Genomic DNA, 26,973 nt, shown 5'->3' on the forward strand with positions numbered 1-26,973 from the left:
TACGTAGCATAATAAATATTAGACCTTTTGACTCTGCCACATCACCTAAACTTAATCTGAAGACATCATACTTTATTAGCATCACCTTGACCAGCTACAAATCCCAGGTGCCCTTGGATTTTGTACGGGTCAGGTCAAGATAGATTCTTCGGTTTTTACACACAAGCGAATAAAGGTTCCCCCAACCTTTCTATTCCTAGTCGATAGTCATACAGCTGAAGCAAAGTCATATGCCGATGAAATCCAATGAAAGCGTCGCGTACGAACCACGCGCAGAAAGTCTACTGCTCGAACACATCGTGATCTCCAAAACCAATGTTGACCCACGAACCAAAGTCAAGAGAAGATTCAAGATGCAGATACTATCCTGGTGAGGTGACGATTCGGGGGGCAAAAGAAAAAGGGCTTACAGAAACGAAACGAAACGAAACGAAACAGTGGTCCCCTTGAAATGCCCATTAGAGATGACGAACCGAATCCAATAGAACTTGAACGTTTATAGACAATTTGCTCATCGAAAATCAATCAGAACCTTCAAATTTCCATAAGACGATGAAAACTAACCCTTTTCCCCTCCGACGAACGAGGAGAGACGATCCGGAGAGAGAGAGAATTTGGATGGAAACTCTCTCGATCAATCCGTCCTCCCCCATCTGCTAATTGTTGTGGGTATTGCCGGAGGACGTGCTGTCGTAGCGGGAGCCCACCATCATCATCACCTTGAACTCCTCGAAGCTGATCATGCCGTCGCCGTCGCTGTCGACGCCGCCGATCATTTTCCGGCACTCCGCCAGCGAGTTCTCCTCCCCGAGGCTCCGCATCACCTTGTGCAGCTCCTCCGCGGTGATGGACCCGTCCCCGTCAATGTCGTACACGGAGAACGCGTCCCGCAGGTTCTCCATCGCCTCGGCCGGGTCGACCCCCTTGGTGTTCAGCTCCACGAACTCGTCGAAGTCGATGAACCCGTCCCCGTCGGAGTCCACCTCCCGGACCATCTTGGCCAGCTCCTCCTCCGTCTCCGGTGGCCCAGGCTGCTCATGATGGACCCCAGCTCCGACGCGGAGATCTTGCCGTCCCCGTTAGCGTCGAACTTCCGGAACACCTGCTCCAGCTCCTCGATCTGGGACCGGCGGCCCATCGACGAGGACCGCGACCCCAGCGGGTGGCCGCCGCGGAGGCCCCGGCGGCGGCGACGGGGAGGTGGGTTTCTTCCTACGGAACAGGGATCGGAGACCCATGATCGGAATCGAGGGAACGGAGGATCGGAATGGGGAATGCGGTATCGATCGATCGATTTTCTTTGTGGGGGTTTCGTTGGGAGGGAATTGGTTTTGGGGGAAAGTGAAAAACAGAATCCCGATCGGTAAGCCGGTGTTCGTTGGGAATTGGAGGGGGAATCGTGCGGTTTTGATACGAACTATTTTTGGAGGAGGAGGGAGCTGGGCATTGTTTTTCGGTTTCTCCTCTCTGTGTCTCTGCGCTTGTTTGTGCCGGTGATTGCACTTCCAGATCTCGGTTAGGAATTGTTGTGTTCGTTGTATAAAGTCCGTTTTAAACATGCCGAAATGGGAAGTAGATCCATTTTTATTTTAACACATCTTGTAACATAATAAATGGCTAATAAATGGTTTTTTTTTTTTTTTTGGGGGCAAAACCCAAAGGGAAGGGGTGTTTAACAATCCCAATTCTAATTTGTGATTTTCTCTCGACTTTCTACGAGAAAATAATGGACGTTTGGGCCCGTTCACGTTTAGAAGAGTCTTGGTGAGTCTAACTTTACCGTTATTAAAAATATCAAGACAACTTCATTTTCGCTTTATTATTATTATTATTTTTTAATTTTTACTCTCTCATCCCCAAAAGTTAGCCCAATGAGTAAGACTTTCCCTCGTACTTATAAATCGACAACCAATCAAATATGCTATCAAAGCCAAGGTTTGCCATCAAGTTTGGATCCAAACAAAGTTCTATGGGAGAGTTAAGGGTTGTTGTGTCTTCGACTCATGCTTGATATGTGAGGAGGAGATTGTTAAGATTGTTCTATATCGATTGTTGAAAGGGTTGTTGGTTAGTTTATAAGTGTGAGGAAAAACTTTACCCCTTGAACTAACTTTTGGGGTGAGAGAGGCTTCAAACCACTTAACAATATACAGCCTAGATTCCCTAGTAGAAAGATCCTCTCGAAGTGCAGCTAATCAAGTCTAATATTCCCTTTGATGATATCACAAACCTCGTGGGAATATCAATATAAAATTTTCAGGATATATATTGGGCCGAGTCTTCAATCATTTGGTAGGCCATCCAGATTATCCATTCCTTCATCCTTTAACATGTCCCCCAAATGATGAATTTTTGGAAGAATTCAAATGGTTTTATTGGTATGCATCTAATTGTCATAATTTTGCTATTCAGTTCTCAACAACCAAAATGCCAAGTATTATCAACCAAACAATCAAAGAAATTGTTGATTGTGGAAAGTACCACCATTTTGCAGAAATGCTTTGTCAGTTTAAATCCTTAGAGTATGGAAAGCTTTTTTCACAGAAGAGCTAAGCACATGTAGGCCAGATCCAAAGCTGCATAGAACCATTTTCTATTAAAGGCCATGGGTGTTTAACAAACCATACAACAATGTTTCTTGGTACTCGGCAGACATAGGAGTTTTGACCTATAAAGCTCTGCTAGGCTTTATAAACGCTTTCATGTTGTATTGGAGTCAATCCATGAGAGTACACGGAAATCCACTAAATCTCTAGTTAATACTACTTTAGTAGAATTCAGAAAGGATAATTTGGATCAATTGTTATTATCACAGGACCCATGGGGTAGAACTCTCTCAAAGATCCTTTTGATTTTGAGCTGTCATTAAGTCTAGGAAAACACACGTATCTCTTAGTGTGTAAGATTCTACAATGAACTTAGACCCAACGGATATTCCATTATGATCTAGAGATGTCTCGTTGAGTTCTTATTGGATTTTTGCGACCTACAGAGAAAAGTATAAAAGAAAAACAAAAAAAGATGAGAGTGAGAAGCTACTATACGCTATTCGGAAAAAGACAATATGATTAATGATGTTTGAATGAGTCACAACGTCATAAATGATTTTGGATGAGTCGCATTGATGACTCATATAGTAATAAAATGTCACATGATAACTTATATGTCATTAATATTTTAAGATGAGTCATGATGAGTCATGATGTAATTAATGTTTTAAGATGACTCATGATCCTTCTCTCTCTATCAATTGGCCTCTCGACAGTCAAGCAAGTCGAGTAATTTGGCGACCGGCCGACCTCATTCCGGACAAGGTCCGAGGTGGTAATCGTCGTCAACCCTCTAATGGGTAAAACGGAAACGGTCGCGGCCGTCCTCCGAGTGAAGAGGCTAGACGTGCGACCAGCAGAGGAAGGAGGGGCGTGGAGACTGGTGGGCACGTCCCGCGAGGATGAGCACGAGATACGGCGACGGGAACGAGACGGTAGCAGAGCGACACGATTTGTTAATTGGGAACCACAATTCTGTCCCATGTGCACTGGTGACGGGTATTTTTTTCTTTTCCTCTTTTTGATATGCTGCAAAATCATGAAAAAGAAAAAAAATGATAAGAACTTTTGACACGCCTAAGCGTCCATCACTCAAACGACAAGATGTACCAAATGACATGGAAAAAAGCAACTGCGTCTCTGATCATTTCAGGAAAATTTGTGGTGTATCTCAAAAATGTTTTCCAGAAAAATAATAACATTATCTGATACTTGAATATTTTCCTCTATAGTGCATCTAAAATATTTTCTGTCATTTGATATGGCAAATTCGATTTGATTTTCCTAAATGCATTCATTTCTTTTAATTTTTTTTTTCCTTTTATTTTTTTCCTCCTCATTCTTCGATCGTTTGATCGTCGATGATGGTGACTAGCCAAAGGCAAGCTTGAACTCGCTAGCCTTAGGCCTCAAGCTAAAGGCATGTGCTCACCAATCTGGCGAGTGGTTAGCTCAAGCTTTACTCGAGACCGATGAGCTAGATGGTTGCCCATGATCGGTTGTTGGTCATCGCCATGGTTGGTGATTGGCCTAGAAAGAAAAGAAAAAAAAAAAAAGAAGGAAAGAAGAAGAAAATAATAATATATATATTTTTTTTTTTTGGTAAAGAGAGAGCTAATAAGGGTGTGGCATAAGAGAGAGTAAGTAGTGAAAATATATTCCTCCACTTGAAAAGCATATCAAATTTTCCCATATTGATGAAAAATATTTTTTCTAATTAGTTTATTTTTTGTGAAATAAACATAAAAAATTATAAAATATTTTTCTGAAAATTATTTTTCGTGAAAAGAAGAATCAGAGTACTTTCGGTTTTCCACCGTTCCCCCTCCAAGTGAACTGGCGTAAACCGAGAGAAGGGGAAAAGAGGATTTCTTCTTCTGCTCTCCGCGAATCGAGAGAGGTTTTAAGACTGGAGCGGTGAAAAGCTTTTGTGGGGGTCGAGCGCCGGCGAGAATGGCTGCTTCCAAGACTGCCATGGCCTCCTCATCCACTACCGCCCGCTAACCTGCGCCGCCTCCGCCTCCGCCTCCGCCTCCGCCTCCCAACCCGCGCGCCTCGTCCCCCACGCGCCGGACCTGATCAAATGGGTCCGGCGGGAAGGCGGGTTCGTGCACGAGGCCGTGAGGATCGCCCAGGACGAGCTCAGTGGCCTGGGCTTGGCCGCCGCCGACAAGATCCCCAAAGGCTCCGACTTGATCGCTCTTCCCCACCACGTGCCGCTGAGGTTCCAACCGGACGGCGGGGCCGAATCCGTGCTGGCCGACTTGGCGAGCAAGGTCCCAGGTACACGCCCGAGAATTGGGTCCTTGCTTTTAGCTGAGTCCGGTGAAGTTACCCTTCTTGATTGTGGTTTGTATTTTTAGGTTGAACTGTGTGTGTGTGTGTGTGTGTGTTTTTTTTTTTTTTTTTTAATGGATTTCTCTTTGCCTTTTTAGTTGGTTTGTCGTCTAATATAAGCTTGAGTTGATTCTTGATATGGACTTTATTTTGACTGGGTTCTGAATAAAAGAGAAGTAAGTAAGTGAATTCCGATGGTGGTAATCCGGTTTGTGCTTCGAGGCAATGGTCAGATGTTGCATTTTCGTAAGAGGTTGCCTTTTTGAGTTTTAAGTCAGAGGCTTCATGTTGTGAGATGAGGTGAAGATTGTTGTTGCTTCGTTTATTACAACTTGCAATGCTTAGCTAAGAATGTTTCCTTCAGAGTGTTTCAAGATTGTGTGTAGGTCGAGTATGAATGCTCTGGATGGTAGCTGACAATTTGCGGATGAGGCATTTCTTTGCTTTTGCTGTAATATATCTCAGTCTAACACTCTGTCATTCGCATTTTTGCCATCGTCTTGTGCCTAATGGATGTCACGATGTATCTTTATTGTGTCTTGAGTGTTGAGCAATGTGATCACTAGTAGTTGTGATCTATTAAGTGCAGTGTGAAGGCTTCATTAATTAACTTTTTATCCGTCTTCCCTTATTTTCCTCAGTGAATGGTTTGAACTTCCGATATTTTGGTTCTCTAAATATGTTACCTCCCTCTCTTATGGAACAATTCTCTTTAATGTAAGTCTGTGGATAAAATCTTGGACAAAGTTAGTTTTCATGATGGAGGGTGTATTACTAGCTCATTGACACTTAAGGCTGTGCATTTGGTAGACATTTTGTTTTTCATAGGATGTAGGCTGCGTCCATGCTACTGCATGACAGCTTATAGATTTTCTTTGCTCAACATATTTTGGTAACTATAACTTTTGAAATTAGGCTGTACTGAGTTTTGAATGAGTAAAATGGACATTGTGGGAGCATTGGCAGAGGAATTATGGGCGATGAAGTTGGGTTTAAAGCTTCTTGGAGAAAGAGCAAAGATTGGCTCCTTCTGGTGGCCCTACATCAGCAATCTTCCTGAGACTTACAGTGTACCCATTTTCTTTCCGGGAGAGGACATTAAGAACTTGCAGTATGCTCCTCTACTTTATCAGGTAGTCCACCAAAATATTTTTGAAATCGAAAAGAAGTGGGCCTCCATCCCATGCTTGTGATTTGCAGTGTTTACTCATAATATGAAGTGCCTAAAAAACTGGGGAACTTTTACCACTGGACATGAATGAACTTAATTCTTCTGTATATGAAGCAACTCAGGAGAAGGTATCCGAGCCAAATTTTGCCTTGCTACCAAAGAAACAAGTAACCCAGAGTTAAAAAGTTTTGGATCCTGCTAGCTGCATCGAATCTTTCAACTTTTAGATTGCAGGGATGATAGGCATAGGCTTCTTGGAACGGGATCTGGTCAAGTTCCACCCTAGCAATCACTACTGGATTTTCTTGGTTGTATAGCAATAACACTGAGGGATAGTTAGCATTCTGTTCTTTCTGCGACCTATTAAAAGATTGACCTCTGTTTGTACACGTGGCAGAAACTTAGCATTTTACCTGTGAAACTGGTAGCTGCTTCTTCTTCTGAGAAATGATCGGATGTTGTGTTATTCGGACATCATGACCTTACATTAGACCTCATAGCATATGTATGTTCTTGGTGACCTTGGTGATGCCTTACACAAGGTTTCTTCTTCTGTAACAGTCATGTGATAAGCCTTTAATTCATGCCAGGTAAACAAGAGATGCCGATTTCTTCTTGATTTTGAGAAGGAAGTTAAGAATGCCATCGGCGATTTTAACATGATGGATCATCCTTTGGAGGACAAGATATTAATGCATCTTCACTTGGATGGGCCATGTCAGCTGTCTCATCTAGGGCCTTTAGGCTATATGGAAAGAAGTCCCTAACAGGGGCCTATAGCGATGTGCCTATGATGCTTCCTCTTATAGATATGTGCAACCATAGCTTTGATCCAAATGCACGTATTGTCCAGGAGCAAGGTGAAGAACAACCAGAAATGCTAGTCAAGGCATGTTTGCATATTCTTGCTTTTGTTGTCAATTTTGCTTTCTCTGTTCCATTTTTTTTTTTTTTAAAGGTGGGAAAAGGTTCTGTTCACTTACGGTCCCTAGTTTTCTAGCCGTTATGTAGTTATGATAGTATTCGGTCTTGGTCTCATGTGTCACAGCTCTCTCCAGGTTGTTGCCGAGAAAGAAATCGGAGCAAATGATCCTTTGCTTCTTAATTATGGTTGTTTGAGCAATGATCTTTTCTTCTGGATTATGGATTTGTTATACCTTCAAATCGATATGACACTATCGAACTTAAGTACGACGGAGCTCTTCTAGATGCTGCAAGTTTGGCTGCTGGGGTTTTGTCACCAAATTTCTCTTCACCGGCTCCATGGCAGCAAGAGATCTTGTCCCAGTTAAATCTATATGGAGACACTCCAGATCTCAAGGTTTTATCCATCATCATATTTTTATTATGTTCCGGAAGAGTACTTTAAGTGATCAAACCGCTCGCATTTCAGAATTCATGCCCAAATTTGCCTTAACTTTGAGAATCAAGGATGCCACATGACTATAGATGCATTTCTCTTACCCTTCTATTTGTAAGATCTTGTTGGCATCTATATTGGCTTGTTGATTCTGATCCTTTCTGACAATATGCAATTTCTTTGTCGATTTTTCTTGAATTATAGGTAACTCTAGGAGGTCCAGACTTGGTAGAGGGCCGCTTGCTGGCAGCTCTGAGGGTACTCCTCGAAAGTGAAAATGAATCGGTGCAAAAACACGACTTGAGCACTCTTAAATCTATTTCGGCTGAGGCTCCATGCGGAATTGCGACGGAAGTGGCCGCCTTTCGTACCATCATTGCTCTCTGCGTGATCGCATTGGAACATTTTCCCACCAAAATAATGGAGGACGAATCCATGTTGAAGAAAGGTGTTCCTGATACAACGAAGCTAGCTATCACGTTCAGAATTCAAAAGAAGTCGCTCATCGTAGATGTGATGAGAGACCTGTCGAGAAGAATAAAGTCGCTGCTGTCGAAAGAAACAGTCTCTGCAAAAGGCTAAGGGAAATCGTGACTTAAAGAGTTGTCCTCATCCTCGGCCTTTCTTTCAGATAAAAAGGAAAATAGCTTCTAGTTTTATTTTTCTAGAAATTCTTTTCTGGGTTCATTTGATTATGTGATGGTACTTCGCGCTAGTATTTTGGTGCAGATGATTCCTTGTAATGTCAAATTTCCTGTTCAAGTCTCCCAGTTTGAATGTTTTTACTGTCATTTTGCCCTTCGCTCGTCTACACAGGACCACCGCTAGCACTACACTATGCACGAACAACCGGTATCATACACCACGAGCACGCCTAGACGAGCTTCTGCCGGCTGCAAGGGACCCCACCGTTGTCGGTCTGTCTCCGAGCCCCCACTGCTATCTCTCTCTCTCTCTAATTGTGCATCGAGTGTCGAGTCTAACCCGGCCATGCTGCTGACATTGCTGAGCCAAGGCCTGACCTAGACAATGCCTTATACAATGCCGAAGGGTTGTGGAAATATTACATACAACAGTTGTGCCGGAGAAAATATTGGGACAACAGTGGCAAAAATATTGGGACAACAGTGGCACGGTGGCGCTGGTGTACCGTTGGCAGAAAGAGAGAGAGAGAAGTGGGGAGAAAAAGTGGGGTTTGCAATCTGTCTAATTTGTAATTTCAAATTTGGATCGGAATCCTTCAAAATTACGATTAACTTCAGCTGATAAACCTATTCCTTTGGGCCAAAATGTCCCCATGTCTTTGGGCAATGTAATTTGGCGCGAGATTTCTCCTTCCACAGTATGCGAGTGGGTAGCCTGTCATTGCGTCAACTTCCCAAACGTCCAAACGCGAGCCTTCCGTGCCCATCTGCCGCCAAAGCTCGCGTCCTCTCAGGCTCAATGCACAAGCTCTTCCCAACAAGTCGTCGGCATCTGAAAATCACTTCCCAACCTCAGATTCGTCGTTACCTCCGCTCGTTCCCGCCAGTACACCGATGCCCCGAACCCCGACTCCGAGCTCGACTTCTCTGGCAACGATGTGCTTGGGGAGCTCGAGTCTTCGAAACCAATCAACCCATTTCCAGAATGTGGAGTTGGGTCCGAAAGGATCGAATCTCATTAGAACCGCATGCCTGAATTTCGCCCGCGACAGATACGACGTTATGAGGTACTGAATGTGATGACCCTTTGGTTGGTGCGCTTTACCTGTTTGATTTAATTACAAAGACATTGGGCTTTGGTGATGATGGTGAGGTATAGGCCTCTGTGCCTTCTTGAGGAGTATATATTTGTGGGTAGGTAGGGAAGGGATTGCTCATACGAGCTTCAAGAAAGCTCAGAGTTTTTCCAGGTTCTTGTTAGATTTTGCATACCCACCATCATATTGTCATTTAGAGATCTAACTGTGTCACGTTTTACCGTCTTTCCTGGTCAATTTATATTTCGCTTGCTTTGACGCCAAGAGCCTGCTCTCTGTAGGAAACGGAACTCCACCGTCTTCAAACCAGGCCAAGAATCACAACACTGTGAAGGAAAGGAGTTTTCTTCTTTCTTTGTTCGTTTTGAAAACCTGAAGAAGAGAGAATAGATAGTTTTCCTAGGAGCTTGTGAATGGTCATGTTGTTTTGGATAATATCACCATGTTGTGTCAACTATAAAGTGATGGCCTATTATCATAAATCTACAGATTTGTAATTTGTTTTTTTTTTCACGAACAATGAATGATTTAGAAAATATTTTCTTAGAAATGATTGTTTGTATCGCTTGAAATTATTAGTCAATGATAAATATTTTCATAATTGATAACAATAAATATCTAAATATTTTCGTGGATGATGAAAATATTTTCTTCATTCATTTTTGTAAGTGATACAAGCGACCATTTTTTAGAAACTAGACATTTTCTCCTGAGCTTTCTTTTATCCAGAATTCTGTTAGTAAGCTAAATGTAATATTGTTAAAAGCACCTTTGTTGGCATCTTAGTCCATCTTTTTCTGCATAGTGGCAACAACATGGTGCCTTGTGTGCATCCTCCTTTACCTAGAAAAGAGAATCCTAAGGACTCGCCTTTAGGTTTCAAGCTTACCCATCCACTATCAGGCCTTTCTATGTTACTATGCCTTGCTCTCGAATTGAAGTATTTGACTAGAACCTGGAGCCAAAGATTTTCGACGACGTAACCTGAAAAGAGGCAATTCATATTACATTGGGCAAGTGATAATAATACATATTAAGAATTTAGCTGGTGATCAATTTGACGGTATGCATTCTGATTTGGAGGTTAGCTATTCAATGTATCTAATGACTGTCCAATGCAATATCATCACCAAATAGGTATCCGACAACATAGCTTTACTTGAGAAACCGGAGGTTTCCTCATTTGCAAATAGAAACAGTCGCTTAACTCATAGTCAGAAGGTTTTAACAAGACATTTCCTGATAGGTATTTGTCAAAGAAACATATTCAGGTCTTAGCAGAGTGTGGATGCCCCAGACAGACAGAAAAGTGGTGAACTCTGGTAAGCGCTTGAGGGCACATGTGGGCATCGATGAGGGAAATCTACGTTCTCTTCTTAAAGACTTCCAGTAATCATTAGATTATATAGTTTCATCAGTCATACCCATTACAGACAGTTGCTTTGCCAGGTTTGCAGCTCCTGCAACTTGAGGGGAAACTGTGAGAGAGCATTTGTGAAGGCGCGTGAAGATGAAGGAGGGGGGCACGGTTGATGTTATGCGAATCTTGTTGACATAAGGACTTGACCCCATAAGCGATACTGTGGAGAATAAACCATGTCTGACTAGAACAGTTAAGGAATCAGTCAGAGCACTGCTAAAGCAAATGACAGAGTATGGCACCGATGTACTTGGCTCTGATTTGTCGAAATCCACACCAGCTGGTGATTTATCCTCACATTCAAGTTCGGAAGAGAAAGGCTACAAAGATGTTCCAATGAAACAAGGAGATTGGCATTGCCCCAAGTATTGCAATTGTTAACATCCTATTGATTAATTTGAGTTTTGCTCCGAATATTATATAATTCTGCATATGGCAGGTGCAACTTCTTAAACTTTGCTAAGAACATCAAATGCTTGCGATGCGATACTTTTTCTCCGGAAAGATTGAATCAACTACTGGAAGACCAAGATCATCTTCTGCTAAAGAAAGGAGACTGGATATGTGACAAGTGATTGCTTCTCATGCCTTTTCTCACTTGTTCACTGATTTGTGGTGAGCAGAGCTCCTTGCTTATAGAAACTGTTGCATTTTGCTGATGCAATTTCTTAAATTTTGCGAAGAATACTAGATGTTTGCGGTGCAAAGAGAAACCCCCCCGGAAAGGCAACTCAATCCTGGGGAGTGGGAATGTGAATCGTGAGTTCTTGCTAATCCATTATTTTAGTTAATTCCTACATCGAGCAGTTATAGTTGTTCATGAGCTGTTCTGCCCTTATGGTTCTGTGATTGGTAGGTGCAATTACATCAACTTTAGAAGGAATATGGTATGCTTGAAGTGTGATTATAGAAGGCCTAAAGCATCAAATTTAAAGGGCTTGTCTCAACGAGAGCATGATGCTGGAAATCACAATCAAGGTCATGGAGCCGTTGAAGATAGAAATTCTATGGTGTCTCTGAGGAGAAATAGTCAATTGCAAGTCACAAATAGGTGGAGATTTGTGGATGGAGAGAATGGGGTCACTGAGAAACCAAAGTTAACAAACTCATCGAACGAGGTTTCTGGAATTCTTGATTTTCCAATTGCAGGAGGCATGAGCGATGTGTCTCGTGACACAGAAAAGAGGGAAATGTGGAAAATGAAGATGCTGGAAAGAAGCAGAATGACTGCAGAGGAAAAGGCAAATCCAGAGGAGCCACGCTCATCCAGAATTTATAGGAAGTCCGAATCACCTGACTTTGAGGACGATGAAGAAATGGCTGAATGGTTCGGCAGTGGGAAGACGTGAGTATAGATGCCTGTACATGTAATTGGCAAGAATCAAATTCATTTGTTTCGTTGCGTCTATAGGTTTTCCAGGATACTGCCTCTTATTTTCCAGTGGACAGTAAACTATTCATCTCGTGCAATCTTGCTGTTGAGTTCCCATGTCTGTGATTGGTTCAGTCTCTGTGGAATGAGTTTAGTGAATCCATCGCACAAGTTACTGTCTCACAAGGAATATGCAAACGCATATTTTCAAATTAACACCATAAGAACAACAATTACACAAGGTTTAGTAGAGTTTAGGGGAAGAACCTAGTATTTCCTTCAGTATTACAAGGAAGCATCTTATTCTTTTATCACCACTTTTGACCTATGCACCTCTTCATCATGCTCTGAAGTAATTTATTAGACTCTTCCCATCCAACCCCTTTGTAAAGAATCTCCTCATGTATTCGTCGAAGGTGAACTGCCGATAAGCAGCGGGCTTATCTGAAGACACAAGCTCTGGGAACGGTCCGAACTCTTTCTCGTGATTGTTTGGGTAGAAGAAAACTGCTATCGACACACGTGGCTCTTGGCTGGGGTTGGCCAACACTCGGTGGTCCCCACTTTTGTACTCATCATTGGACATGATCTGGAAAATTCTAAACTTACATAATAAGACTTCATTTCATGGTCGAATGTTAACCTAACTTAGGAGCTTTGTAGAAAGTCCTAGTCTTTGACGGGAGTTCACCTGGAGGATGTCACCGATGTTCACAACAAGAGCCCCTGGGACGGGCGCCAGATCCACCCACTCGTCGCCATGCTTCACTTGCAACCCACCGATCTGGTCCTGCAGCAGCAATGTGATCACTCCTGAGTCTGTGTGGGACGTGAAGCCGACTGTCAGATTGGGCTGGGGACAGTATGGATAGTAATGCCCCACCATGACCCTCTTCTCCAAGCACTTCAATTCTTGTAGCTTGCCGGGACTTAATCCCAGTCCCTCGCTCAACAACCCCAAGAGGAGGCTCCCCAGCTGTTGAGCCTGCTGATTCCTCTCCAACACCTTGTTTCTGCACACCTCGGGGATCTCTTCCACATCCGCTAATTTTGGCCCCAGCCCTATACGGAGCGTGTCCCTGCATTATTATTATGAGTGAGTAGTTTTAGGTTCCATAAAGGTTGAAACCTAGAACCTCCTCATTTTTATTTGCCTTACATACCCTAAAATTTACTTTATCATAGGTTTCGGAGTCAGTTCGAGGATCTACCAAGATTCCATCTGAATTATTAATTCAATATTTACAATGAATCATCACTTTTAATAACCACTACTTATTTTTATAATCCACTAACCACAATTTATATTTAAATATATGAAGAATATGAAATATTAACAAAATAAAAGTCTCATCATAAAATGGAAACTTAGACTATTGCTCTCATCATCAGACACCACGGATTAAAGACGGAGATTAAAAATTACTTAAAATTATTTCAGGTTCCATGTTTTACCTATTTAGAATTTGAGTTTCCAATTTTTAGAATCTAAAACCTATCCTGCATGCTTTGGAATCTAGAATCAAATAGATTCTCGTGAGTCTAGTTCTCAAGTTATAGCTTCTATCCTAGAACCTTGTTCACCCCTAAATTCCATGCCTTCATTGAACTAATTCTTTTCTTTCGTTTGTCATCGTCTTACTTTTAGTCATATATGATATATAGTTTGTCTCATTTGCTAAACACTCGACACGATCGTATTGCTAATTGAGCTTTTATACAACTAATTATCATCAAAATCATGAAATAGTACGAAATCAATTGAAGTGGTTCGGGACCGACCTCCAGCTAGCCGCTTTGGAGAGGAACAAGTCGATGTTGGAGAAGAACGACACGCCGGTCCCCATCTCCCTCCGGTAGATCTTTGCCTTCGCCTCCATCGGCTGCTCATGGAAGGCCTTCACTGCGGCGATCGTGCGGTCCAGGACCTCCGTCGGCACGCCGTGGTTGACCACCCGGAAGAAGCCAAGCTCGCGAGCTGCACGCCCCACTTCTGCAACGACGGAGGGCCGCCGGAAGGAGTCGCAGCAGGAGAGGTCGATGGTGGGGATGGAGTCGGGCCTGGGGCGGGCGGGCTTGAGAGTGGATAGGGTCTCGGGCGGGTGAATGAAGAGGGGAGGGAGGGAGGTGAGGCCAGAGTCGAGGAGACCTTTGACGCCGAGCTTGGATTCTTCGAACCGCTTGAGCTCTTGGGCTCGGTCGAAGGCTTGTTGAGTGGTGTCAGTGACGTCCATGGATGGAGTCTCCGCGTTCTGGTTTGAGCAAGGTTCTGGGATCGGGTTGGATGAGGACGTCGCGTCAGGAAAGGGAAGAAGGAAGAACGAAGAAGCGAGGTGAGGGGGACATGAAGAGACACCTTCCACTTATATTTGAAAGAGAGAGAGAGAGAGAAGTGGGGAGCAAAAGTGGGGTTGCAATCTGTGTAAATGTAATTTCAAATTTGGATTGAAATCCTTCAAAATTACGACTAACTTTAGCTGATAAACCTATTCGTTTGGACCAAAATGTCCCCGTGTCTTTGGGCAATGTAATTTGGCGCGAGATTTCTCCTTTTACAGTATGCGAGTGGTAGCCTGTCATTGCGTCAACTTCCCAAACGTCTAAACGCGAGCCTTCCGTGCCCATCTGCCGCCAAAACTCACGTCCTCTCAGGTTCAATGCACAGGCTCTTCCCAACAAGTCGTTGGCATCTGAAAAATCACTTCCCCAACCTCAGATTCGTCGTTACCTCCGCTCGTTCCCGCCAGTACACCGATGCCCCGAACCCCGACTCCGAGCTCGACTTCTCTGGCAACAACGATGTGCTTGGGGAGCTCGAGTCTTCGAAACCAATCAACCCATTTCCCCGATTCGCTCCGGGGATGGAGAATAACTTCGATCGGACGGGGCACTCTGAGTCGGCGGCGGCTCAGATATCGCATCCGTGGCCCGAGTGGGTGGATTTGATGGTGCTTCTGTCGAAGGGAGGTTGCTTTGATGCGGAGGGCAACCCGTTCCAGAGTGTGGAGTTGGGTCCGAAAGAATCGAATCTCATTAGAACCGCATGCCTGAATTTCGCCCGCGACAGATACGACGTTATGAGGTACTGAAAGGAATGACCTTCGGTTGGTGCGCTTTACCTTTTTGATTTAATTACAGAGACATTGGGCTTGGGTGATGATGGTGAGGTAATAGACCTCTGTGCCTTCTTGAGGAGTATATATTTTGTGGGTAGGCAGGGCTTCTTCGGAGCAGAGTTCGTTATAAGCCTCGTTCTGATCGTTGTGAATGTATTGCTCATATGAGCTTGAAGAGAGTTCAAACTTTCTCCAGGTTCTTGTTAAATGCTGCATTTAAATACCCACCAGCATATTGTCATTTAGAGAGCTAACTCTGTCACGTTTGACTGTCATTCCTGGCCAAAATTTATATTTCTCTTGCTTTGAGGTTCAGAGCATGCTAGTTATGGGAATCGGAACTCCACCATCTTCAAACCAGGCCAAAAATCACAACATCGCGAAGGAAAAAAGTTCTCTTCTTTGTTTGTTCATTTTGAAAACATGGAGAAAGAAAAGTATGGAGTAGTTATTTGTGAATGGTCAAGTTGTTGTGGATAATATCACCATGTCGTGTCAACTATGAAGTAATGGCCTATTATCATTTATCCATAGATTTGTAATTTGTTTATTTTGCAAAAAATGAATGATTTGAAAAATATTTTCTTAGAAATGATCACTTGTATCTTTTGAAATAATTAGTCACTTGTAAATGTTTTCATAATTGATAACTATATATGTTTAAATATTTTTGTGGATGATGAAAATATTTTTCATCATTTATTTTTGTAAGCGATACAAGTGACCATTTTTTAGAAATGTAGACATTTTCTCCCGAGCTTTCTTTCATCCAGAATTTTGTTGGTAAGCTAAATGTAATACTGTTAAAAGCACCTTAGTTGGCATCTTAGTCCATCTTTTTCTGCATAGTGGCAGCAACATGGTGCCTTATGTGCGTCCTCCTTTACTTAGAAAAGAGAATCCACAGGACTTGCCTTTAGGTGTCAAGCTTGCCCATCCACTATCAGGCCTTTCTATGTTACTATGCCTTTCTCTAGAAATGAAGTATTTGACTAGAATTTGGAGCTGAAGATTTTCGATGGCACGTAACCTGAAAAGAGGCAATTCATATTACATTGGGCATGTGATAATAACGCATATTAAAAATTTAGCTGGTAGTCAATTTGACGGTATGCATTATGATTCAGAGGTTAGCTATTCAATGTGGCTAATGACTGTCCAATGCAATATCATCACCAAATAGGCATCCGACAACATAGCTTTACTTGAGAAATTGGGGTTTCCTCATTTACATATAGAAAGAGTCGCTTAACTCATATTCGAAGGTTTTAACAAGACATTTCCCGATAGGTATTTGTCAAAGAAACATATTCAGGTCATAGCGAGTGTGGATGCCCCAAACACGAGATGCAAAAGTGGTGAACTCCCCGTAAGCGCTTGAGGGCGCATGTGGGCATCGATGAGGGAAATGTATGTCCTCTTCTTAAAGACTTGCAAAAGTAATCATTAGATTATATGGTTTCATCAGTCATATTCATTACGACAGCCGCTTTGACAGGTTTGCAGCTCCTGCAATTTGAGGGGAAACTGTGAGAGAGCATTTGTGAAGGCGCGGGAAGATGAAGGAGGGCGCACGATTGATGTTATGCGAATCTTGTTGACATACGGACTTGACCCCGTAAGCGATATTGTGGAGAATAAACCATGTCTGACTAGAACAGTTAAGGAATCGAGGAGTGTTGGAGAAATCTTCGTGAAGTGTTTTGAAGTTGACAAAACGTTTCCATCGCCTAGTCCAGGTCCGCACTCTGTTAGTTAAAGTCTGAAGACTTCCGGACAGCCGACTCAAGACTCAAAGTCTATCCTCATTGATAGTCTCTAATCCGTTGAAGAAAGGTTATCCGAACCGGATGTTTTGTTCGGGATTTAACCTATCATCCGGAGAAGATCTCGTGGTTGGAGAAGACGTATAAGAATCCTTTGATTGATCAAGATTGATTCAATGACTGAAGATTCGATGATTGTCTAAATATTATTGGAAGGTTCTACTTATGGAAACCGAGATCCCGATTGTATGGGCAAACGGGATTGATGGGCTATCAACACGTTCCTTTAATAGCTCGAACAATCTTCCTAATTGATTCCGTCCAACGGGTAGATTGGAGGAATTCCTTTGGTAAGTGCCAACGGGTATGATGGCATAAAGGAGTATATAAGGAAGACGTTCTTAGTTGTTCGAGGTGTGCGCGATAGAAGAATTCCAAAGTCTGAAGCTCCTATTTGTTTAGATAAATCCTTTGAGCGAATACTTGTATACAAAAGAGAGTCTATATTTGTGAGAGACCTTGAGGAGCTATGGTAAAAACATCTACACTATGGAATCAAGGCAAAGCGTGCGTAACTTCTCTTTTGATCATAGTGAAATCCAGCCTTGGGCCGTCGGTGAGGAAGAGTGGACGTAGGCTTGGAATAAGCCAACCACTATAAATCCTGTGTTCAATTTTCTCTTCCTCACTCTCTCTACCTCAATCGTATTTCATTTTGTTAATTAAGAGAGAATTTACTTTCTATCATATGTTAAGAATCGCTTCCGTATATCGATAAATTGTTTAGGCACCTATTCACCCCCTCTAGGTACTCATACTAGCAATATCAATTGGTATCGAGCACATCGTACTTACTTTATTTGAAGTGTTTTACTTCATAGTAAAAGATCCATGGCTAGTATGCTAGCACCAGGGCTGATGGAAGGGCAAAGCAATACTAGACCACCCTACTTTGATGGAAAGGATTACAACATCTGAAAGAACAAGATGAAAGCTTTCCTACGATCAAAGGATCCTCGGAATGGGATGTTGTAGAAAAAGGAATTACTCCTACCACCGCATCGGTCTACGAAAGAGGAAAAGAAATCAAGAAACCAACGGAATGTCTCGGAAGAAATAATCAAGAGACAAACACTCGATGCAAAAGCAATTTACTCCTTATATTGTGCTTTATCACCAATTGAATATAATAGAATATCTTCTTGTGGTACAAAGAAAAGAAGTTTGGGACAGATTGCATATCACCTATGAAGGAACAGATCGAGTGAAGGAAACAAGAATCAACATTCTTCTCGGTCAATACGAAGCCTTCAGAATGAAACCGGGAGAATCAATATCTGACATGTTTAGTCGTTTTACATATATTGTGAATGGTCTTGAAAATCAAGGTCAACCAACTTCGATCCCATGAAGGTAAACAAGCTACTTGCGTGGACTCTCCGAGGATTGGAATCACATAAAGACTTCGATAAGAGAGACGCGAGAGAATCATGCCACTATCCGTCGACGAGCCGATTGGAACTCTTCATCCTATGAAGTGGAAATGATCAATGAAGATGAAGATCCAAAAGGTAAGAAATCCATTGCATTAAAATCAAATGATGATTACGATGATCTGATTCGAAGATGATATGGACGATGAGGAGCTTGCTCTCATGATAAGAAGATTCAGAAAACTAAATAGAAAAGGAAGAAGGTTCAACTCAAAGAAACAAAGCTTTCAAAGACAGCGAGACCAAGTCTCGGTGATGATGAGGAACCAAATAAAGATGTAGTCTGCTTTGAATGCAAGAAAAAGGGACACATCGACCAACTCGTCCTCTTCAAGAAGAAGAGAGGAAAAGCTGAAAAATTTCGAAAAGCTCTTAAAGCCGAAACCTCGGAGTGATACGAGTGTGAATAAAGTGATAATGAATATGCCAATCTATGTCCGATGGCACACCGACTCGGACTGGATCGGACTGGGATCGACTCGATGTAAAGGAATTTGAGGCAAGTGATTTTAAAATTCCTGTCAAAGTTTTTAAATATATTGATGAACTATGTTTTAGTCTTAAGACTTCTCTCAAAAGAATTTCCGAACTGAAAAAGAAAACTCATCTCTAAAACAAAAGGAAAATGTTTTAGCGAAAGAGTTAAAAGTCTAGACTTGTCTGTTTCCAATCTTAAAGAAAATGAAGATAATCTTTTAAAAGAAAATGCTTTTTTAAAAAATGACTTATCAAATATATCAAAGAAATTTTCTATAGGGTCTGAAAAACTTGAGAAAATTCTTTTCAAAGACAAAGACCTTACTTCAATAAGTCTGGTCTAGGTATGACCAGAAGAAACAATCCCCTTGATTGATTTTCCTAAAGTAAAAGAAAGAATTAAGAAAAGACTCTCGAGTGAGGTTTACAAAAATCACTTCAAGAAAGTTTTTGTAAAACCCGTAGGTAGAAATGCTCTCGGATGTTCTAAGTGCAACGGTTCGGATCACTTTGAAAAGAGTGTCCTATGGTATGGAAACCTCGTTAAGAAAGTATGGGCTAATACTTTGTTTATCTTACTAACACCAAAGGACCCAAGAAAATTTGGGTACCAAAGAAAGCTTGAGACTTTATTTTAAATGCGGGTCTCCGTCAAGAAACAGTAAAGTGGTATCTTGACGGATGCTCAAGACACATGACGGGAGACTCAAATTGCTTTATAAAGATTGCTCAAGTAAATGGTGGAAAAGTTTCATTTGGAGGAAACAGACAAAGGAAGTATTGTGGGATTTGGAACCGTGAAAATTGGAACTCTCACAATAAGTAATGTTTCCTTAGTGGAAGGAGTCAATTACAATCTTCTCAGCATTAGTCAATTGTGTGATACTAGTTTCAAGATCTTCTTTCAAGAAGGAACATGTTACGAATCGGTAAAGACTCTACTCGGTCTTTCATGGGTCGAAGACATGGAAATATCTATCTTCGGATATGAAACCAAATGAATCGCAATGCCTTATCTCAATTCAAGACGAAGCAAGCTTATGGCACAAAAAGCTTGGTCATGTCAACATGAAGCAATTAGCCAAAATCTCTTCAAAATAGCTTGTTCGAGGACTACCCAGATTGCCATACCAAAAGACTGATTCATGCACTCCATGTATTCTCGGGAAAGCGAGGTAAGAAATTCTTTTAAGCCAATTAATTATGTCTCTACTAATCATGTACTACATTGCTGCATATGGATCTCTTCGGACCAACCGGAACTCAAAGTATTGGGGGTAAGAAGTATTGCCTAGTAATTGTTGATGATTACTCCCGTTTACTTGGGTATATTTCCTTGCAAGTAAGTCCGAAACCTTTTCGTATTTTGAAAAATTTGCTAAAATGGTTCAAAATGAAAAAGGATGTGTTATCTCTAGTATAAGAACAGATCATGGAGGTGAATTTGAAAATCAAGATTTTACAAAATTCTGTGATGAATCTGCCGTAAGCATGTGTTTTTCTCTCCATATACTCCTCAAAATGGAGTTGTGGAAAGAAAGAACAAATCTCTTCAAGAAATGGCTAGAACTCTTTTAATTGAAAGTAAAATTTCTTCGATTTTGGGCAAGCTGTTTCAACAGCATGCTATATCATCAATAGAGTCTTCTTAAGATCTATTCTTCGAAAAACCCCTTATGAGTTATTCAAAGAAAAGAAGCCTATTGTTTCATACTTTCATGTATTTGGTTGCAAATGTTTTATACTGAAAATGCAAAAGATCGAGTTGGTAAGTTTGAAGAAAGATCGGATGAAGGTATCTTCCTTGGATATTCTACATCAAGCAAAGCCTTCGAGTCTATAACAAGAAGAGCCAGTCTGTGGAGGAGTCAATGAATGTCAAATTTCAAGACTCAACACAAGATGAATCAAGTCGACTCATCAAGAAGAGTCTGAACCTGCTCCAGATCTTCCAAAGCTTACAACTCAAGAAGCATCTCAGACTCTGGAAAACCCGAATAAGGATGTTCGTGAAGATTCAATCAAAGAGAGAGATCATCAATTAGACAAATCAACAAGTAACTGGAAGCATAAGTCCAGTCATCCCAAAGATCTTATAATCGGCGAAATGAATGAAGGAATTCGCACTGATCCAAAAGGCGAGAAGAGTCTAGTCTTTGTGGCACTCGTTTCCGAAATTGAACCAAAGAGCATAGAAGAAGCTTTATCTAATGAAAGCTGGATTGAAGCTATGCAAGAAGAGCTCGATAGTTCAAAGATAAATGATGTCCGGGAATTGACATCCAAACCAAAAGGTAAAACATTATTGGAGCTAAATGGGTTTTCGAAACAAGATGAACGAGAAAGGAAAAGTCGTATGAAATAAAGCAAGACTCGTGGCCAAGGGATATACGCAAGAAGAAGGAATAGACTATGATGAGACTTACACTCCAGTGGCAAGGTTAGAAGCTATTCGACTATTACTTGCGTTTGCTTGTTATAAGAATTTCAGGTTATTCCAAATGGACGTCAAAAGCGCCTTCCTAAATGGATTTATCCATGAGGAAGTTTATGTGGAACAACCATCGGGGTTTGAAGACCCAAAGAAGCCGACTTCCGCCTTGGGGAAAAAAAGGCTTTGTATGGTTTAAAGCAAGCACCTCGGGCTTGGTACGACAGATTAAGTTTCAATAAGATCCTAGAGAATCTCATCTCAGTGCTGCGAAACGCATCATTAAATACGTTGCTTCATCATCAAGCATCGGTCTTTGGTATCCTAAGAATGGAGACTTTAATCTTCTCAGGATATTCAGACCTTGAGATCGGCGGGTTGCAGAGTTGATAGAAAGAGCACTTCGGGGAACTTGCCGCTGCTTGGAAGCGGGATGGTGTCTTGGTTTTCAAGGAAACAAAGCACTTTGTGTCTCTTTCAACAACGAAGCGAGTATGTAGCTCTTGGAATCTCTTTGTTCGCAAATTCTATGGATAAAACAACAGCTAAGAGATTTTGAAATTGAAGACTCATGCACGGAGATTAATTGCGACAACACCAGCGCTATCAATCTCACCAAAAATCCAATTCTCCACTCAAGAGCAAAGCATATAGAGATTCGACATCACTTTATTAGAGATCATGTTCAAAATGGAGATGTTTCAATTCAATTTGTTGACTCAAAGAATCAACCGGCCGATATACTCACAAAGCCTTTGGAGAAAAATCAATTTGAGTCTATACGGTCCCGACTCAACATTTTGAGGTATGAGGATATCAAAGTCTAAAACCGCGACTCGGCTAACAAGACTTTATCTACCGTCTTGGCTCGACCTTTAGACCGTAAGTCTTTCTCTCTCCAATCTTATCTTGAAAAGGTACGATCATCGAGCTATGTTTAAATTGTTGCTATATTTAATTAACGTAAATATTGCATCGATTCATTTTCAAAAGGAAGTTATTTTTGAAATAACTATTTTTGCGGATAAAGACAGTTATTTTGAAAAGGCATATTTTTATTTCCTTTGTGACGGTTCGTTTACTATTCTTTTTAACCGATTGTGCACTTTGTCGATTTCTCTTCACTTTTCTATTCACTTTCTCTCAAAAACCCTAGAAAGCATCGATCCTCAATTCCCGTTTGTCTTCTTCGCTCAATCTTCAAAAGTTGTCATCTTTTAAAAAAGTCAAGCAAGGAATCTTCCAAACACCGAGAAAGATGTCATCTTCACGAAAGTCCTCAAGAATCGCAAAGGGGGACCACAGAGAATGAGTGAGGGGCCTACGCACTTCGATCTGCGAAGATGAAGTTACTCCAGATCGAAGAACCGAGCCCACAACATTCTCGGCGTGGTCTCCTCCATCTAGTCCTCAAGGCGTTGTTCATCGGCATCAAGAAGAAATCATCGAGGATGCAGACCTCGTAAGAGTTCAAAAGCCCGCTTTTATTTACAAGCTATATCGTGCCTTAAAAGGAATTCGTACTCCTTTGAACTATGTTGATGAGTTTCTTAGAGACAAAGGATATAGGAACGAATATATCTTTCTGCGAAAAATGGAAAGTTTGGGAATCGCTCGTAAATGGGTGGTTGAGGAAACCCTTGCGAATATCCCAAGTGATCCTCGTGACTGGGGACCAAATCCTGTAGATGGGAATGACGATGACAATGCGTTCGCCTATTTCAATCGAAAATGGGTATTGCGGCTGAAATTCAAGGAAAAAGGGGAGATTTGTTCGGATCAAAGGAACAAAAGGATTTGTACTCGAAATTCTTTGCGTGGGGTAATAAACCCTAGGAGTGTGGACTTTGATTTTCCGGATGTTGTGAAAGTGAACTTGAGGGAAAAGTTCGGTTATCTTCAACTTGAAAAGTTTTGCTCGACTCAACCGAGGCTTATGCTTTGAATTGACTGCATATTTCTATTCAAATCTTAGCTTTTGGATGCGAATAGATTCTCCTTCAGCGTTAAAGAACAAGACTATGTTGTGGATATGAATATGCTGCGGATGTGTTAGAAGTTGAGAGAGGCGATATCAACCAATCAAAGTTTCCATTGCTCGGCAACACTTGAACCGGTGAATGACGGAGAACAGATGAGAAGATCACCTACTCACGGATGAATGCATTCAACATCTTGCTTCACAAGATTGTGATCAATTGCCTTCGGCCGAAATCAACTTCCAAAACCGATGTTTCAAGCTCGAGGCAAAGTTGATGTATGCCATCCTCGGAAAGAAGTTTTCTCTCCTCATACTTGTTATGTTTCACATGTATAGAGCAGTGATGAAGGACAAAGGTCAACTCCCTTACCCAAGCCTTGTTACGAAGTTATTCAGACATCTGAATATTCAGCCTCCGCAAATCTTTTGTGTTCGATCATGCGATCATATGGTGGTAGGACTGAAAATGGTGACCAAAATGCGTCTGAAGGAACTGAGCAAGGAATTGGAGAAATTCAAGGAGAAGACTCGCCAAATCTCATCAATTCTCTTCTACCGCTAAGAGAAAGGGAAGGAGCCCATGGCTGCTTCATCAAAGAGAAGAAGAGCTCTCCTCGTTGAGGATGAAGATGATGACGAAGACATCACCATCTCTCGCAATGGCTTTGAAGAATTTAGGTCGTCTTGTTCCACGAAAGAATCGGAACAAAAGACGAAAGAAGCAGAGGAGAAGGAAGAAGAAGAAAGAGAAGCGAGCAAGAAGCGAGAGAAAGAAAGACCTGAAGAAGAAAGAAGAGAAGAAGGAGAACCCGAGGAAATCTCTTCTCCACCGTAGGCATGGAAACAGGGAGATTAGGAGAAAGGAGTGACGTCTTCATATCCCGATGCAAGTGAAGGAGTCGGGCCGCTCGCCCGCACACCAGAAGATGTTTATGCATCTCAGTTTCCAGAAGAAGGTCATGAAGTGTCATCGCCAAATCTGCAAGATTATGCTGATCTACCATCTTCTGCAGATCGAGCCGAAGCAAGTACTCAGACTGATAATGGAGCAGATTTTCGCAGAATCATGGATATTCTCTTGGAGATGAAAGGTCGATTTATGCCTTGGGATGCGAAGTTCAAAGTTTGAAGAATGAAAGTCAAGCTTCTTCCCGTTCATTGAATGATAAGATGCAAGCCCTATCTATTCGAATCAGGCCAATGCCAAGAGTGAGGAGGTTGTACACCGGCAAGGAAGACTTTAAAAGGCCGGAAGGCATCGTTCGCCTATGGAAGATTTCAGCTTGCCCGCATTCCCAAGACTTCATCTCATCCTTTCTAATGATGACAAAAAGGGGGAGAGATGCATGATTTGATCAAAAACTTTCAATCATTTTTTAACTGTTTGTTGGATTGTGTTGTTGTTTAACTGTTTTTGACAGACTTTGACTTTGTTTTGTGTCTGGATGAGAACTGAACTAGACTTGGACTTGACTGCTTCTATTAACAAGTATTGATATCTTATTGATGGTTTTATTATATACTAGACTAACCTATTTTCTGTGGTTGCAGATTCTAGTGTTAATCTTTTAGCCATTCATCTCTATAAGATATGCATATGTGTTTGAGAAATGTTTGCGGTGTCAAAGTTATCCAAATCTGAAGGTTTTGTCACCATCAAAAAGGGAGATTGTTGGAGAAATCTTCATGAAGTGTTTTGAAGTTGACAAAACGTTTCCATCGGTCTAGTCTCCTGGTGTCGGCAGACTGCGTTAGTTAAAGTCTGAAGACTTCCGGACAGCCAGACTCAAGACTCAAAGTCTATCCTCATTGACAGTCTCTAATCCGTTGAAGAAAGGTTATCCAGAACTAGATGTTTTGTTCAGGATTTAACCTTATCATCTGGAGAAGATCTCGTGGTTGGAGAAGATGTATAAGAATCCTTTGATTGATCAAGATTGATTCAATGACTGAAGATTCGATGATTGTCTAAATATTATTGGAAGGTTCTACTTATGGAAACCGAGATCCCCGATTGTATGGGCAAACAGTTGATGGGCTATCAACACGTTCCTTTAATAGCTCGAACAATCTTCCTAATTGATTCCGTCCAACGGGTAGATTGGAGGAATTCTTTGGTAAGTGCCAACGGGTATGATGGCATAAAGGAGTATATAAGGAAGACGTTCTTAGTTGTTCGAGGTGTGCGCGATAGAAGAATTCCAAAGTCCTAAACTCCTATTTGTTTAGATAAATCTTTTGAGCGAATACTTGTATACAAAAGAGAGTCTATATTTGTGAGAGACCTTGAGGAGGTGTGGTAAAAACATCTACACTATGGAATCAAGGCAAAGCTGTGCTGTAACTTCTCTTTTGATCATAGTGAAATCCAGTCGGTGGGCTGTCAGTGAGGAAGAGTGGACGTAGGCTTGGAATAAGCCGAACCACTATAAATCCTGTGTTCAATTTTCTCTTCCTCACTCTCTCTACCTCAATCGTATTTCATTTTGTTAATTAAGAGAGAATTTACTTTCTATCATATGTTAAGAATCGCTTCCGTATATCGATAAATTGTTTAGGCACCTATTCACCCCCTCAGGGTACTCATACTAGCAATATCACGAGCACCGCTAAAGCAAATGGCGAGTATGGCACCGATGTACTTGGCTCTGATTCGTTGAAATCCACACCAGCTGGTGATTTGTCCTCGCATTCAAGTTCGGAAGAGAAAGGCTACAAAGATGTTCCAATGTAACAAGGAGATTGGCATTGCCCCAAGTAATGCAATTGTTAACATCCTATTGATTAATTTGAGTTTTGCTCCGAATATTTGATATAATTCTGCATATGGCGGTGCAACTTCTTAAACTTTGCTAAGAACATCAAATGCTTGCAATGCGATACCTTTTCTCAGGAAAGATTGAATCAACTGCCGGAAGACCAAGATCATCTTCCGGTAAAGAAAGGAGACTGGATATGTGACAAGTGATTGCTTCTCATGCCTTTTCTCACCTGTTCACTGATTTGTGGTGAGCAGAGCTCCTTGCTTATAGAAACTGTTGCATTTTGCAGATGCAATTTCTTAAATTTTGCAAAGAATACTAGATTTTGCAGTGCAAAGAGAAACCCCCGGAAAGGCAACTCAATCCTGGGGAGTGGGAATGTGAATCGCGAGTTCTTGCTAATCCATTATTTTAGTTAATTCCTACATTGAGCAGTTATAGTTGTTCCTGAGCTGTTCTGCCCTTATGGATCTGTGATTGGTAGGTGCAATTACATCAACTTTAGAAGGAATATGGTATGCTTGAAGTGTGATTATAGAAGGCCTAAAGCATCAAATTCAAAGGGCTTGTCTCAACGAGATTATGATGTTGGAAATCACAATCAAGGTCTTGGAGCCGTTGAAGATAGAAATGTTGGAAATTAATCCAGAGAAGACACACTATTTGTTGTAGTCAGAACATCAATGTAAAGAAGATGATAACAACTTTATAATATCCTTCCTTTTACCAATCTTGGAGAAGAAGAAAATAAGATATCACTGAAAAATAACATAAAATTGAAAGCTCTATGCTCTCATCTATTTATAGAAATTTTTAGTTCATGTACATAAGAGATACATGAATTAAATAGACGTATGTATCCACGAAATTCATGAATCAAGAGATACGCGAATCCAAAGGTACGTGAATTCAAGAGATTCGTGAACTCAATAAATACATGAACTAAAAGATATATGAATCTAGGAAATTCATGAATCCAATAGATACATGAACAGAA

At 41.4% G+C, this 26,973-nt stretch overlaps 4 protein-coding genes and 1 pseudogene across 8 annotated transcripts; 3 read left to right on the plus strand and 2 right to left on the minus strand.

Moving 5' to 3' along the window:
- Nucleotides 1-426: 426 nt before the first annotated feature.
- Nucleotides 427-1,156, minus strand: LOC104433039 (probable calcium-binding protein CML25). Its single transcript, XM_010045658.3, is given in 2 exon segments — nucleotides 427-1,018; nucleotides 1,021-1,156. Coding segments are annotated over 2 exon segments (480 nt in total). The 5' UTR covers nucleotides 1,139-1,156; the 3' UTR covers nucleotides 427-656.
- A 2,189-nt stretch (nucleotides 1,157-3,345) lies between these two features.
- LOC120290742 lies at nucleotides 3,346-8,202 on the plus strand (annotated as a pseudogene).
- A 711-nt stretch (nucleotides 8,203-8,913) lies between these two features.
- Nucleotides 8,914-26,576, plus strand: LOC120290855. 5 transcript variants are annotated; one of them, XR_005548532.1, is made up of 6 exons: nucleotides 8,914-9,128; nucleotides 9,440-10,480; nucleotides 10,608-10,943; nucleotides 11,018-11,149; nucleotides 11,262-11,337; nucleotides 11,435-11,576. XR_005548532.1 is itself a non-coding variant. In XM_039307383.1 (4 exons), exons 3-4 carry the CDS (start codon nucleotides 11,270-11,272, stop codon nucleotides 11,925-11,927), a joined length of 561 nt encoding a protein of 186 aa, XP_039163317.1. In that variant the 5' UTR covers nucleotides 8,914-9,128; nucleotides 10,608-10,943; nucleotides 11,018-11,269; the 3' UTR covers nucleotides 11,928-12,109. The 5 variants fall into 5 exon arrangements, 1 of the variants encoding a protein (XP_039163317.1); XR_005548533.1 differs by lacking the exons at nucleotides 11,262-11,337; nucleotides 11,435-11,576 and adding an exon at nucleotides 26,461-26,576 and having other exon boundaries at nucleotides 11,018-11,193; XR_005548530.1 differs by having other exon boundaries at nucleotides 11,018-11,337.
- Nucleotides 12,129-14,330, minus strand: LOC120290854 (1-aminocyclopropane-1-carboxylate oxidase homolog 4-like). The gene is made up of 3 exons (XM_039307382.1): nucleotides 13,733-14,330; nucleotides 12,642-13,029; nucleotides 12,129-12,539 (listed from the first exon to the last, which is right to left on the minus strand). The coding sequence occupies exons 1-3, from the start codon at nucleotides 14,182-14,184 to the stop codon at nucleotides 12,291-12,293; spliced, it is 1,089 nt and encodes a 362-aa protein (XP_039163316.1). The 5' UTR covers nucleotides 14,185-14,330; the 3' UTR covers nucleotides 12,129-12,290.
- Nucleotides 14,474-16,447, plus strand: LOC120290743. Its single transcript, XM_039307124.1, has 2 exons — nucleotides 14,474-15,032; nucleotides 16,357-16,447. The coding sequence occupies exons 1-2, from the start codon at nucleotides 14,608-14,610 to the stop codon at nucleotides 16,445-16,447; spliced, it is 516 nt and encodes a 171-aa protein (XP_039163058.1). The 5' UTR covers nucleotides 14,474-14,607.
- Nucleotides 26,577-26,973: the final 397 nt, after the last annotated feature.

This window comes from Eucalyptus grandis, chromosome 2 (assembly GCF_016545825.1).
Source record: "Eucalyptus grandis isolate ANBG69807.140 chromosome 2, ASM1654582v1, whole genome shotgun sequence".
Lineage (NCBI taxonomy): Eukaryota > Viridiplantae > Streptophyta > Magnoliopsida > Myrtales > Myrtaceae > Eucalyptus > Eucalyptus grandis.